The 14,841-nt window shown below is 48.2% G+C and overlaps 2 protein-coding genes across 10 annotated transcripts in view; both read left to right on the top strand.

Moving 5' to 3' along the window:
- Positions 1-5,692, top strand: part of glis1a (GLIS family zinc finger 1a) — a 41,450-nt gene extending 35,758 nt beyond the window's left edge. The window contains exons 7-9 of the mRNA XM_030114980.1: positions 3,957-4,093; positions 4,185-4,283; positions 4,398-5,692. Coding sequence (XP_029970840.1) covers positions 3,957-4,093; positions 4,185-4,283; positions 4,398-4,543 — 382 coding nt within the window. The 3' untranslated portion in view covers positions 4,544-5,692. The remainder of the gene's footprint in view (positions 1-3,956; positions 4,094-4,184; positions 4,284-4,397) is intronic.
- Positions 5,693-7,878: 2,186 nt separating this feature from the next.
- On the top strand, positions 7,879-14,584 carry LOC115406035 (uncharacterized). Of its 9 annotated transcripts, none has more exons than XM_030115897.1 (6): positions 7,879-7,937; positions 8,227-8,367; positions 9,378-9,455; positions 9,541-10,164; positions 10,785-11,958; positions 12,233-14,584. In XM_030115897.1, the coding sequence occupies exons 5-6, from the start codon at positions 10,787-10,789 to the stop codon at positions 12,309-12,311; spliced, it is 1,251 nt and encodes a 416-aa protein (XP_029971757.1). In that variant the 5' UTR covers positions 7,879-7,937; positions 8,227-8,367; positions 9,378-9,455; positions 9,541-10,164; positions 10,785-10,786; the 3' UTR covers positions 12,312-14,584. The 9 variants fall into 9 exon arrangements, with proteins under 9 accessions (XP_029971757.1, XP_029971755.1, XP_029971756.1 ...); XM_030115895.1 differs by adding an exon at positions 8,473-8,681 and having other exon boundaries at positions 9,378-10,164; XM_030115896.1 differs by having other exon boundaries at positions 8,473-9,801; positions 9,922-10,164.
- Positions 14,585-14,841: the final 257 nt, after the last annotated feature.

Here is a 14,841-nt window from a genome sequence, read left to right as displayed (position 1 = left end):
CAACGGCTTAATAGACTGGACCGAAAAAACACATCTTCCAAGAATTCAAGACAAAAAAAAAAATTCCAGAGTTGGCCGTGGCAGCAGCATTTGCAGTCAGTCAGTGCTATAGTAAATACGGTGTCAAAGTCCTGCCCAGTACTCGAGTATTGTGAAGAGAGTGAAACTGGCTGCCTTGCTGACGTATGGTTTCCTGGATGGACGAGTAGCTGACTCTTCCACTCTGCTCCTCAAAGCTCTGACTCTGAGACCATTTAGGATTTTAACACAATCAAAAACATACTCGAAAGAGGTTTTACTCCTTTATTTCATTATAATAGTCAGGATGGTGTAAACTGGAATCACAGTCGAGTCACAGATTGGATGACTTCAGACTCTAATTGGGAAAATCTCGGAGGACCTAAACTCAACTCTGACTGGAAACTTGACTTCTTCACTCCCTGAAGACGCCTTCTGACTGAAAAAGACGACATTTTCCCCGAGTTCAGAAGCATGTCTTCTGTTCAGTTATCTTTCATTTGTTTCCTGTAACTATGTGCATTCTTAACACCGGAGTCCGCCGCCGAACAGCCTGCAGTCAGAGGACAGGTGAGGCCGACAGACAGTTTTAAACTGTCTAAGAGTGTTAAATGAAAACCAGATCCTTACTTTAACAGCTGGTTATCCAGCGTGTCGGTCGTGATCGATCAATAAATGCAACGACACAGTCTAATACTTATAATTCATGTCCTTCTATAGGCTGGTTTTTTTTTTTTTTTTTGGATAATCTACCCATAAAGACCCACTAAAACTAAAGTATTCCCACATTTTTGCTCGCAACAATATTTACATTTTTGCTGAGTGATACCACAGCTGTTACAGCACTGAGCGTTTTATTAGTCACTGCTCAGAATCCACTTCTGCTTTCCCGAACCCGGAGGAGCCAGATGCATTTTGTTATGTTTGAGGGAAAAGAGGGTGTTTCGTTTCTCTTCAGTCACCGTCCGCTCCTCCACCGCTGGCTCCCTGCATTCCGATGAGTCTCGGTGGAGAACATGAAGAATTCATTTGTCCACCGGATCCTTCCAACCTTGTTTTTTTCTCCGACATTAAGTTGATGTATCTGAATTTAATTGAAATGAGATAAAAAAAAAAAAGAAAAACTAACTTGAAATAAAGGCACTTGGCTTCTTCTGGTCCGGCCTCACCCGGATTGATTCACATTCAGCAGTAAAACCGATTTAAAATCAATCAAACCAGGTCATGCTTTTGCTTTTCACACATGGGGCGACCATAAAGCAGCGTGTCTCAGCCGGAGCTGCCGTGAAGCGACGCTCGGTCTGCGCCTCGACGTCTCTTCGCAGCGGCGGACGACGACATCGAATCCCGCCGGTGCCCGCAGCACGCCGCGGCCTGCCAAAGCCAACACCAGACAAGCACTTGTTCCCCCAGAACGACTTAGCGAGACATTAAACACGTGAAAGTGAATGATCTCTGCTCGCCGGCGCGGCGCTCCGGCCCGGTGTTTACTCTGGCCGGGCGCTGCCGTTTCGGGCGCCGAGGCCCGTCCGTCACCGAGGGTTCGCGACGCGCTGTTTGTGTGTTCAGCGGCGGTGCGGTGGAGCCGGTGCGGAGCTGGAGCGCCGTGTCCATCAGATACAGCACTAACCGGGATGGCTCTCACACACAAACGCTGTTCTGCAGTGTGATGGAAAGCAGCGCAATGGAGTTTACTTTGCCGGAGCGCCGAGCGAAACTGGATCCACAGAGCTGGTTTCAGAGAAATGTTTGACATGTCTGCGCTTTCTGGTAACGGCTACGGCCGCGACATGAAATGAGCGCACACCGGCGCTTCGATCGCATTAAACCTCCGTCTGTCTCACACATTTACTGTAAATCCCAGAGATCCTGGAACGTTCAGCCGGCTGTGCGGTTCCAGAGAAAGGCCAGCAGAATGTGATCAGAGGGACGGCGTCCTGGCGGCCGCCGCCGCCGCGGCCCGTCACAGCTCAGACATCCCAGCTATGCCGCCGCAGCGTAACGGACGGCGCTGCGGGGGCCGTTATCGGGGGTCCGGGCTGGGTCCTTGCTGCTGGCGGTCATCGCAGCGTGTCCGTCTCACGACAGTCGCACTATATCAAAGCCTCTGTTTACAGGATCCCAGACCAGACCTGGTCTTTATTACCCCGGGACGCCCGGCCAGCTGTGCGTTCAGTTTGGCCTTCACTGAGTCTTTGTGATTCATTTTGGCTTCTATTCTCCTCCTGCACTGAGAGCGGAGACCGTAAACTTAAATATAATGGCGTCTGACGTGGGAAATGGGGAATAAAGAGACCTGGGAATGATAAATGATAGATATGTAAAGAAATCTCCGAACATTTCCCGTTTTTTTTATCGGCGGTCAGATGGATCTGGAGCCTCCCGGGCCTGCTGCCAGCCGAGTCTCTGACAGCGCCCGGCTTGTTTATGGAGCCCAGTAAAACCCTTCCAGCAGGAACCGGGGCGTTCGGGCTCCTGGGGGACCGATCCGCTGCAGTACATCATCCAGAGAGCGAGGGGGGGCGGAGCCAGTGCCGTACGGGGGGCTTCAGCTGCGTATCTCCTCAGAGAGCGCCTCGCCGCCTCCCTCCTTTCTTCTCCTGGACTCGGCTGCACTGACTCACCCGTTTGCATGTTTTCGCACAGTCAGCACATTCCTGCCGCGCAGCGACGGGTTCAGCCCCTCGCTAAGCCCGCCCCCTCAGCCCCCCAGCCCCCCTCAGCCCCCCCGCCGGAGGTGGAAACGCTTCTTGTGTAAACTGGGTGTTCGCAGACGAGGAGTATTCGCTCCTTTGCGTCTTCACGTGGCCGGAGAGCCATGACCTCCGCTCTCAAATATGTGATGTAAAAATTCACATGAAACGCTGAGATGACTAATAGAAAGGAAAACAGATTACAGCCAGTATTTGTTACCTAAAACCACAAAATACTTTCTGGATTTAACTTCTGAAATGAGCTGTTTTCCTTTTGAAGTGTTTTTTTCTCCGTCAGTTTAATGTTTTTCCAGAAACGGCGCTTAACGGAGCGTTATGCAGATTTTTTCAGGGATCTGTTCTGTGTTGTATTTCTCGACAGCTTTTTGATTTCCGTCCACACTACCTTTACTCAGATTATTTTAAATTGCTGGAATAAAATAAAATAAAAGTAATAAAAACTGAAAAGGTGGAAGGAACAGATTCAGCTCGTGAAAAGGCTCTGGGAAGTGCGGCACTGCATAATATTATGTATGAGACGTGACTTTGACAAGGATATTAAGACACATTACAATATTATATGATTTGCAGGCTCTACTACCCAGAAAGTTATTGTGCTTAAATAAGATGTGATGATTTTTATTTTTATTTATGATGATTTATCATGATGATTTTTCAAATGCAAATATTAACTCCAAATTCCAATAAACAACAGTGATGTGTGATAATGTCTTAGAAAGATTTAAAAATAGCTTTTGGACGTTTCAGAACTGATGTCGTTTTTTTCTTTTAACTTTTAAGCAACGTGAGCCTCTGTGCTTCTTCTTGAGTGAAAACTGTGATTATCTTTGGCATTTCTGTGTGTTTCTGATGCTTCTCAGATTAGCGGTTTCAAATGTGGATATAAATACGGCATGAATACTTTCCATGCTAAGCTCAAATAAATCCCCAAATAACCTGCAACTTAACTTCCTTCATCCAAAATGCTTCATGAGTAATGATCTAATGTCTTTACTGAATTTAAATAAGAAAACTTTTCATGTTGTGAAACTGTCACTTGATGGACACCTTTCAAAACAAACATCGATTCACGACGATTCTATCAAAGAATGAAACGCTGACACTAAAGAAGGCCCGTTTTTAACAGTGTTTTAGCGATGCCTTCCTCTCACAGTGGGTTTTCCGGCTCCTTCTCTCCCTGCCTCTTCCTCTGTGTTGATACTGAAGCTTCCACTGTGTTACCAGGAGCAGAGCGGCGGCCCTGTTCGTGTCTCCGGACGTCAACCCGTCCAGCTCGTCCTCGGACCGGGTGGACGTCCGGCTGCAGGGCTACCAGAAAGCTTACAGCCAGCAGCAGCAGCAGGTCTTCTCCCAGCAGCAAGGTACGGACAGCGCCGCCGCCGCCGCCGCCGCCGCCGCCGCCGCCGCCGGCAGAGCTGTTTCTGACGCCGCTGGGCCTGTGATTCTCTGCAGGCTGCCTGTATGCTGAAGGAAAGGCGGTGCAAGCAGCCGCCGACGAGGGCTTCGAGCCCGCCGGGTACTTTCCCAATCCTCCAGCCGCTCACTGCACAGGTGAGACTGCAGACAGACTGTGATGGCTGCATGCAGCTGCGCCCGGCAGATCCTCCTCTGCAGGCTCCTGACCTCTGACATGGCCGCCCGACGCCTTTCTTTCTCTCCTCTCAGGGTTCGATTTGCTGCAGGACCTGCAGGGTCAAGCGGGGGGCGGGTTCTCCCTGTCCCCCTGCCAGCAGGACGACAGCTTCCTCTTCCAGGCGGGAGGCGTGGACCGCTGCCTCAGCCAGATCTACTCCATCTATCTGGACTCGTGATGCAGCGGCGAGCCTCATCAGTCAGACGCTGCGCTGGGATATGAAAATACACATTAGGCCAAAGTCAAAGAAGCATGAATAGTGAAAGGGATGTAAATAGCAGTGATCTTTTTCTTCAGAGGCGACCGCAGCGCTGAGCTTCTCCCATCTCTGGTTTCACTGTGGTTCGTCTGACGATCTTTAATGCAATCAACACAACCCGAGGTCAGGAAATCAGTACAGGGAGCGAGGGAAATCATGAAGTCAGAGGAACAAAGCATCGCCAATTTCACCCGATTGCTTTCGTTCTGATTTTCACCACCATCAGTGAAGATATGAGGAAATAACATGAAGTGGCAGGAGGTTTGGATGCAGCTTCTTCTACAGCTGGAGTTTCTCTGGAATCGAGACTTTCAGTCCTGATCGCTTTAAGAGATGCACTTTTGATGCATGAATTCGAAGAGAAGATACAATTTTCATGCAACAGTTAGCGTAGCATAAAATGAATGAAGTGTGTGTGTGTGTGTGTGTGTGTGTGTGTGTGTGTGTGTGTGTGTGCGCCTTGTGGAAAAACTCGTGTTTCAGTCATTTTCGAAGATGTTTGAATTGGCTTGCAGCTTTTGTGCTGATCTCAGCTAAAATCAACGACAAAGATAACATCAGTGTTCTCATAAAACCTTCAGCAGGCGAGACAAATAAGTGTGTTTCTGAAAGCGATGGCCTCGTATTTATTTAAAGTCACAGTGTGCCTGTCACCAGCCCAGATGCCTTCTGCATGACTGCAGCACTTCAAGCATCGTCTCGCTGTTACTGGAGGAAAACTGAGAGACTGCACAGAGATTTATTGTAAACTATGGTACAGAGTTTTAAGTGTGGATGGGATACAACCGGAAAATGCACTAAAAGTGTTTAGTTACTCTCCAATCTGTTTTTAAATTCTTTGTGATTCAGCGCCTTGTATTTTCTTGTTTGTTGTACAGTTTCCATCAGTGTTGTGTAGTCAGTGAGAGGAAAACGTGCATCGTTTACAGAAAACTTCTCTGCACTGCTTCCTGTCTCGTCTCCGGGACGGCTGAGAAAATGACCAACCAGAACATGTTTACACTGATTTTGTAGCATTTAAATGAAATCATATTGAACAGTGTATAGAACAGTCTGTATAAAAATACGTCTGTCTTTTATATCAAAATAAAAAAAGAAATACATTTTACGTTTTTTGTTTTTTCCTTATTTGCCACCCTGTTATTTCAGGATCACAGCATGAATGAATCAGTGGGTTAGTGCTGCCACCTAGTGGTTAAGCAACCAAACTGGCACTAGTATTGAGTGGAGGTTGTGTCTTCTGGGCATTAAAAAATAAAACTATTTCTACTTGAGAAACATCAGAACTCACTGTGATGAGCACACTGCGTCCTGGTTCTGCTGCGTGACAGTGTGTGGATTTTCTTTATTATTGTTCTTTAATGACATGTCCAGCTTTACTTTCCACCCACTCTGACCACGTTTCCTCAGCTGATATGAGCACATGAAAGGTGGGTAAACATCATAGTGACTGTTGTTCAATCTGCAATACAAACAAAATATAAAAATGACATTCATTTAATATGATGTATTAAACATGGCAATGAATAAAACAAGCAAACCAGGGATGCAGTGAAGATCTTTGAAGAGATGATTTATAAGTATGTGGTGATGACTGGGGGGAACCCCCCCCCCCCCCCAGAAGACCTGGATTATATTCCCAGCATGAACAGCAGCGCCTCCAGTGGGTCTGGTGACTCCGGATGACCTGATTCGACCAAGCATGACCTCCAAGTGTTACAATACAACCACCCAGGGAGGACAGTGACCCATTTCACTCTTATTGTGTAGAAGAACCAACAGATGACCGTGAAGCTGGAGCAAACACGACAACTCCTGAGGGTTAGAGCAGGCTTTACACTGTCGCAGTACCACTCCTGACACTGACTTTACACTGTCTGATGGGAACTGATGTGTGGCTTTATTTCAACTTTAAAAATACTGTCCCATCAGTTCTCCCTGAGTGTGATGCATGCGCCTGTCTTCAGTGCTGTTTCATGCACGTTACGACAGGAGTGACCTCCAGAGGCCGCAGGAGAAAGCCCATCATGCACAGGGAGAACATGCAACACCTCAAAGTCTGGTAGTCCCACCATACAGTCCAGGAAATCTCTGTCAGATGCAAACATTACAGTCTGCTCAGAAAGCAACAAGTGGAAGTCAGATGTGAGCCGTCTTACATGACAGAAAATAAATGCAACAACCTGAAACAGATCAATGAAAGATATTGACAAAATAAACTGTTCCTCAGAGACTCCAGGTACATGAAGCATTGCAGAGTTTACATACTGGCTGATACAGAAGGTTCAACAGGAGAACAGCTGATGCAAAAATAAGTTCCTGCAGCGTGATTTGATATGACAGCACATCTACAGCAGGGGTCAAAGGCCAAGTGTTATGAGTCTGCCTTCAGAACAAAAGGGCTGGGGTTTGCATGTTCTCTCTGTGGGTTTTCTAACTGCCAAAATCCAAATCTTTTCTCCATTGAGGTGCTTCTGCAAAGCCACACATGCTGAGTTAAGTGGTTTATTCACAAATCACACTCTGGAAGCACCAGTGTGACATTAAACACAGGCCTGCATTAGAAACACCTGACAGTAAAACTCAAATGGAATTAATTCAGTATAGATCCATCAGTGTTGGGCATGCACAAATACCTTCTAATAACTGTCAGTGTGTCTACACTTGTTGTCACAAATACTGAGTCAGACACAAGTGATTTTCTAAATCGAGTTCCACTTCAAACCTGTGTTTTGCAGAACTATTAGTTTCACCCTTTGTGCTGTCGACGCTGCTAACGGGCTGTTAGCTGATTTCATTTTTGTTCAGTTTCAGTTCTGAGTCCATAAACATGGAGTCAAGATGCGCGCTGAACTTCATCTTTGGAGTCACAAACAATTTATCACATTTTTTTAAAGGGGTACAACTGAACCACCAGCTGAAGGTGATTTATTCCAACCACCAGGTGGCGCCAGAGAGTCAAACCTGCCGCCTGCCAAACAAGCACACACTCTTTAAATACACACAAATACTATCAAACTTGTTCAACACACAGACACACTGACTTCCTCCCTGTATTCATGGAGACACAAGGTTGTGTGTCCACATTCCTCACAGGAGGAGACACACCCTCAGATCCGGAGGAGGAGGAGGAGGAGGAGGAGGAGGAGGAGGAGGAGGAGGAGGAGGAGGAGGAGGAGGAGGAGGAGGAAGAGGAGGAGGAGGAGGAGGAGGAGTGCTTCAGTTGACGGGATGCAGAGAGGAGAGGAGCCGTCATGAGTGGATCCTCCATCAGAGCCTCGCAGCAGAGCAGCAGGCTGGACGGAAGCCTCCGGTAGGAGTTCACACCTTCCACTCTGCAGCTGTTTATGTTTTAGAGAAACTTTGCATTCTGTATTTTCAATGTTTCGAGACCGGTCTTTCTGTTTTTACAACTCTTAAATTGTTTGCATTTTGCATATTTCACAATAAGAAGAATTAAAAGGCTGTACTAAGAATCCCATGCAGAAAACTACTTAAAATGAATCTTTCAGTCTCTTCAACAAGCTTGCTTGATTTAATTCAGTAGATTTTACTGGTTGTGGGTATAAAAACAGGTTATTTGTGTGTGTTTTCATTGAAAGCTTCCTGTCAGCCGCTGCCTATAGAGCCCTGCTGTCCCCGGGATATTTTATGATGGAAAGTTGCCTGAATGGATAATGGAGCCGTTATTTCAGAGGAAGCCCTGCTGCCAGGGAGGATGTCGCAGCTCGCATTGTTAGCGGGTGAGATCATCCATGTTCACATTTAAATCCTCCTTAGAGATCCAGATCTTTTCTCTTTTCTTCTTTTTGTGAGGCTCAATCCGTGTGCCTTGTTTGTGTGTAAAGTCAAAATCCAAAGATCAGGCTCATCTGTCGATGTTTGGACTGAGTTATCACATGACACACTCAGATCTCAGACACATCCAGATCTCATCAGCTGGGCTTGGTGACCTCTGACCTTTACACCCTCCTCCCGACGGCCCGGGACGGGAGCAGGACTCTTCAGTAGATGGACTCGGAAACACGTCTGCAAGCTGTCCAAACTTGGCTCATGAGTAGGTGTGAATGTTTAGACCACAGCTTCCAAACTGAGGGAGCTAAGTGTTGCCTACTGTAACCACTGTACTTTTCCTTTTTCCTTGTTTGGGGGGGATGAAGCTTTGAATGCATCTGTTTGTTGATAACATCAGAGAGAACAAAAGCTGCTCACAATGCAGCGCAGTATGCAAATAAGTCTGGGGTTTAGGGACATGGAGAGGAGAGTTAACGTCTACTGAAGGGTTGACAGGAACACTCTGCTGCTTATTTTCAGTAGTTTTCTATATGATTTCTGATGAGATTTTCCTCCCAGGATCTTCTTTATGGTGCCCAAGAGGTGCAAAACTACAGTTTTACAAAACGTGAGACAAATTCACATTTAGGAGAACATTTCTCCACAGCATTACTTCCTCCTACAGTCTCAGAATGTGAACATGCGGTCTGTCCCGCTGTGTTTCCCTGTGATGGACTGGTGGCCTGTCCAGGCTCCGTCCTGTCAGCTGGGATCAGTTCCAGCCGTTAGACTCTCCGAGGTGGATGAAGTGGCGTCGGAGATGGAGGGATGTGTTTTGGTTCGTGTGCACTTTCTCTCCTCTGGTCTCCTCGTGTCTGGATTTGAGCTTCACTCCGTCTTCGTGTTTCCTGAGTTTCCATTTGGTCATTTAGCTGAAGGTTTTGCTGATTTTTTTCCTAATCCTTGCTTCCTGTTTCAGTTTATTTTCAGGCTTTTGATTTCTTGATTGGACTACATCTTCATCAGAGGGACGCACAGGGACGACCTGCTCTGAAATGTGAGCGGGATTTATTCGTTTCTCCTCTTCTTTTTTAGTTTTCTGCCTAACAAGGTCCTGACAGCTGGTTTATCTTGGAATTCAGACTCCCCTCTTTAGCAGACACGTCCTCCTTCATGCTGGCCGTAACTCATCCTCACACACACACACACACACACACACACACACACACACACACACACACACACACGCACACACACACGCACACACATCAGCTGGAGATACACACCACCTCCAGAAGCAGCTCCAGACGCGGCGTTCGTCTCTGCCAGCGCGGGCTTCCTGTGTTTGTTCCAGAGCTCTGCTGATGCTCTGAGACTGATACTCCATCCATGCTTCTTACATGGTACTTTTCTTTTGTTTCATGTCTCTGGAGGGGGGAAGTTACATCTAATGAGCACAAAGTGCCTCAATAACGAGCTGTTGAGTAATTTGTTTTGAAGAGTTTCCCTTGAATGGGTGTTAGGGTTTGATAGTCTGTTCCAGAATAATTCCATTCTGTCCATCGGCGAGGCTTCTCCTGCGGGTTAATGGGGGTCTGCGGGTAACACAAGCCTCCAGCTGACAGCGGCGGTCCTGCCTAAACCCTCTGCGGCTGGTGAATTGCTGCTGTTGTTGGAGAGTTAGCACATTCCTGCTTCCGAGCTGCGGGGCGGCGTTCAGTCCTTTTGTAGTGGCTGCAGCAGACTCTCATCCTGACGCCTCGCATGTAAGTCATCCAAGGAAAATGGACCTCGTTCTTGTTTACCGCGTGTGATTTAATGTTTGGACAGCGTCACGGTGTTTGGTTTGAAGAAGTGAGCGGCAGTTGAGGTTCAGGCAGACGCCACTGATTCCAGGAAGGAAGCCTCGCTTTAACACAGTCCTGGTGTGAGTTCACACAAAAACTGCAACCTGATGCTTTTCTCTACTCTAGGATGTCATGTGTAACTGTATCAGAGTACTGCCAGAGCGGGCTGGGTTTATTGATTTGTCTGGATTAGCAGAGGGAGGCTCAGATGTGTCTTTATCAGTCCAGATATGAAGGGTCCAAGTCCTCCTGGACGGGCTTCCTGTTGGAGCCGGCTGAGAGCGGCAGTACACCTGTTTCCTCTCCTGATCCCCAGTGATGAGAGTCGCTATGCCAACCGGGACGCTCCTCAGCAACCGGGAGTCCTCAGAGAAGCCGCGGGGTTTACGAGCTGATGTACATTTCTATTGGCTGCCATGAAGTCGCCGTCCTGCTGCGCCAGAGATCAGCAGACGGACGGGCGGATGAAGGAGCAGAGCACTCCGCTGCAGCAGCTTCAGGAGTTTTCACCTGTCTTTCCCTGTGCTTCCGTTCTTCAGAGATGGCGTTCCGCCGGGGTTTTCTCCTGGTCTGCGCTCTGCTGCTGGAGACGCAGCTCGCTGCGGGATGCGTCTGTCCGGCAGCTTCCGTTCTGTCCCGGTTCCCCTCGGAGATCCCCGCTCAGGTCTGCTGCCTGAACTACTCCGGCTCGGCGTTCGGCCGCGTGCGCTGGTCCGTGTTCACCAACAAGACGGACCTGGAGACCCTGGATCTGTCCAGCTGCAACCTCAGCTCCGTCGGTTTGGTCGGCGACGAGGCCTCGGCTCTACGGAGGATTTATCTGGGCGGTAACAGGCTGGCGGCGCTGCCGCCGGGCTTCCTCTCCGGGCGGCCGAGCCTGCTGGAGCTGGACCTGAGCGAGAACCTGCTCCAGGAGCTTCCCGAGGACTTCCTCCACGGCTCGGACAACCTCCAGGAGCTGCAGCTGCAGGGGAACCGGCTCCGCTCCCTGCCTGAGTCCGTCCTGCTGAAGCCGGGCCTGCGGAGGCTGCAGCTGACGGGGAACCCGTGGCACTGCTCCTGCCCGCTGGTCCAGAACCTGCAGGCCAACCGGACCGCCGGGCCGCTGGACCTGCTGGGGAACCTGACCTGCCTCAGCCCCCGGGCGCTGGCCGGCAGGACGCTGTGGTCGGTGAGGCCGGACGACGCGTGCCGGCCGGCCGCCCTCACGGCGCTCTTCATCGCGCTGCCCCTCGTCATCCTCTCCGCCCTGCTGCTCTGCTGGTGCTGCGGCAGGAAGAGGAAGAAGAAGGACGTGTCCGTGCTGGGCGCCTCCAAGAAGAGGCCGTCCGGCGCCAGCTGCAACGGCCAGAAGCAGCTCGTCCCGCAGCTGCCTCCGGCCGCCGAGCAGCGCCGAGCCGGGGACGCCGCCAGAGAGGGCATCCTGAACAACCAGCTGTTCCTGCGCCCGTCGTCCGGCCTGCTGGGCAGCACCAGGGACATCTACGAGGAGGTGGAGGTCAAGCTGGGCTCGGCGGAGTCCCTCCCCCGGGCCCCCTCGCGCTGCTCCGGCCCCCGGGAGCCGGACGGCGTCGGCAGGGCGGAGCTGGACGCCGTCAGCGTGACGGAGGTGATGAAGGACTCGGCCGACAGGGAGAAGGCCTACCTGACCCAGTCCACCGAGTACTACAGCCTCGTGCCGGGGATCGAACTGGAGGACTCCGACCACGGCGAGTACGAGAACGTTGACCTCTCGTGACCCCAGGAACTATAACCTGATTGATTTGGTTACGTGTGCAGCGCTGTCCTCTAAAACGATCAGGTATATGTTGATAGACGTGGCGTCTGTCTTCACATTCACGTTTAAACTTCACGCACTGACTGAGAGAGATTCGTGAAGACATCTTGTTGACGGAACATGAAGGATTTCAGATGTAAAACTGTCAAATGTTTGTCAGAAACGCACTAAAGAGAGACGCTGTGACTGGACTCAGTGTTCTCCTGACAGGGACAGCGTGGACCGACCTCCCAGGGACCACAATGCCAGAGGAAGTGATTCAATCCCCAGCTTTTCCTGTGGGACCTGAGGAACGCCGCCACGGTTTGAAAGGGAGGCCTGCTGTTTTGTTTAGTTTTGTTTTGATTTGTTTTTTTTTTATGTGAAAAAATGCATTTGTAAAGACACAGAGTCAGTTATGTGACTTCATTCTGTTTCCCATCATTAACCTCACCCTGCGGTGATTGTCCTGCCGTATATATTCCAGTCGGACTTGTTGCCTACGGCGTCACGTGACGTCTCCCATTAAATCTGTACGAACGGAGCTGCTCAACCTGATATGTGGGAGCTCCCCACTGACTCATCTCGCCGCTATGCTCTCAGTTATTTCAAAGCGAAATGTGGAATGCAAAGCGCACTTTAGAAGTCTGACCTTTTTTTCCGGTGTCCTGAAGATGCAACGCGTCACACACTGTGTGTGTTTGAAGAAAAACGCTTCAGGAGACGAGTGTAACGCTGGTTTGAGATAAATATCTGTGTTCAGTGAGCTGGGGAAGAGAGACCTACATACAGGACAACAGTGGCCTGCAGGACGCAGACGCTCCATTGTTATCTCCGAGGTGGAAAACACAGATGTCTCACACACACACACACACACACACACACACACACTTCAACGCTTTGGGAACTAATTGGGCCGTGCTGGATAAAGGAGGGTGCAGTGAAGGGTGAGGTCCTTCCTGGAATTGAAGTGAAGGGAGATGTGATTGTCCAGGAGGGTTTTTCTCATATTTTCCATGAGAGCTTTACTCATCAGGCATGGTGTGATTTACTGCTTCCTGAACCCAAAGCGCCTTCGGTCAAAAAAACCCAACACAAATACCAGATTTTCTGATTTTGTGTGTGTGTTTTCTGAACTGAATTGTAATTTAAATCTTAATTTGTTTTGTTCTAAGTTATTGTTTCCATACCTGCTAAGCTTTTTAATATTAGTTTAAAACTGGCTCTGTTGACACACTGACACCCCGACACTGAACACTGCAACACTGAAAGTCTAGCTGATTATCAGACATTTGGGGAACACTTTACTTGAAGCATCCCTGTAAAACACATTATTAGTACATTATAGCACTGTATAACTATAGTTAGAAACACTCATGAATGACCACAATGCTTAAAAACATCAGGATCTAACCCTAACCCTAACCCTAATCCTAATCCTAATCCTATGCTATGCTGTATAGTGAGTTATAAAGCATTGTGATCATTTATGAGTGTTTATAACTACTTATAAAGTGTTATACCGGGTGCTTCAAGTAAAGTGTTACCGACATTTGCACAAAGATTTTGCTGAAATTGCTGTTTATTAAAGTAACCTAAATGCATCTGACACAGATTTCAAATAGCTGCAATATGATGTTTATTATTTATGCCCAAACAAAATACAGACACGAGTGTATTCCTTTAGAATTCCATGTCGGTGCTGGTTTGACGCTACACACTTTAGGTAGTCCAGCTTGTGAATAACTGAGACTTTGAATTTAATCTGTAATCTAGCCAAGTTAGTTTGTTAATCATGTTCTTCTGTGGCTCCGTGTTAACACAGACATGTTAAGATGGAAATACAGGCGACAGAAGGAACCACCCTCCAAACGCTGATCATTTCTGACACAAAAGTTCAAAATGTCCAATTTCCTGATGTATTTTTTTCCCTCTCAGATCACTACAGGAGCAGTTTGCTTATATGAAGTTAATCGAAAGCTGATTATAAACCCCACTGTTTATCTATTGTAGGCTTAAATCCTAAAATATGTTCTTCTAGTATGAAAAAACAAACAAATTGAAGCAACATTTCAGTTGTTGAAAGACTCTTCTTGAAATCAGCTTAACAGTACACGAAGAATATTTTCATTCTATTATTAGTTTTTCATAGAAGAGAATTAGAGCCGCCCGAAAAAATAGAAAACTTAAACTGAGAAAAAAGTCAGACTTTTTTAAACTGTCGTATTTTATAAGTCTTTATGAACTGTTTGCTGAAAGTTATTTGCTGATCTGTCTGAAGAAAAGCTGATATCTGTTTATAGCACATCAAGTTTAAACAGGAAGATGCTCTACCTTTTCACATGTAGAAGGGACAAAATAAAGCATATTCACTGCTCTAAAATGTAAAGTTTTTTTCTGAGAAGCGTTTTGCCCGCTCTGTGAGTCTTTGGGGAGCAGCTTGGCTCCTTTGTGTTCCGGTTTCCTCCGTGGCCCCCCGGCTCTCTCCCGGCTCTCTCTGCCCTGACAATGACCCAGCCGGCCCGGCCGCCTGAAATCCCACTTTTCCCCCTGAGCTCTGATTTCAGCCACCGTGGGAAGAGGTAATTACAGCGTTGGGTTACTGCAGCGATGGGCTCAGCCTCTCCGTGCTGTTCTCAGAGTCTCAGTCCCGACCAGCGGCTCAAACGGCTGAAGCGTCCATGATCCACATCGGACAGCGTGTTTGATCCTGAACCAGATCACAGACCCCCCGCTGTCTGCAGCTGTGACACAGAAGACAAGACTCCAAGATAAACCCCGGCTTTGATCGTTTCAGCAACATTTAAATGGAAAATGAAAATTTTATGACACATTTCAAA

This window comes from Salarias fasciatus, chromosome 18 (assembly GCF_902148845.1).
Source record: "Salarias fasciatus chromosome 18, fSalaFa1.1, whole genome shotgun sequence".
NCBI classification, from domain to species: Eukaryota; Metazoa; Chordata; class Actinopteri; order Blenniiformes; family Blenniidae; genus Salarias; species Salarias fasciatus.
Note: the sequence above shows the minus strand (reverse complement) of the source record. Positions and strands in the feature narration are given on the sequence as shown.

Bases quoted from the DNA above. Each gene is read 5' to 3' on its own strand.
- LOC115406035 (XM_030115891.1), top strand. From the start codon at position 10,640: ATGTACATTTCTATTGGCTGCCATGAAGTCGCCGTCCTGCTGCGCCAG. The intron at 11,959-12,232 runs GTACGAGAACGT...TTCTCCTGACAG, and splicing joins GAGGACTCCGACCACGGCGA to GGACAGCGTGGACCGACCTC.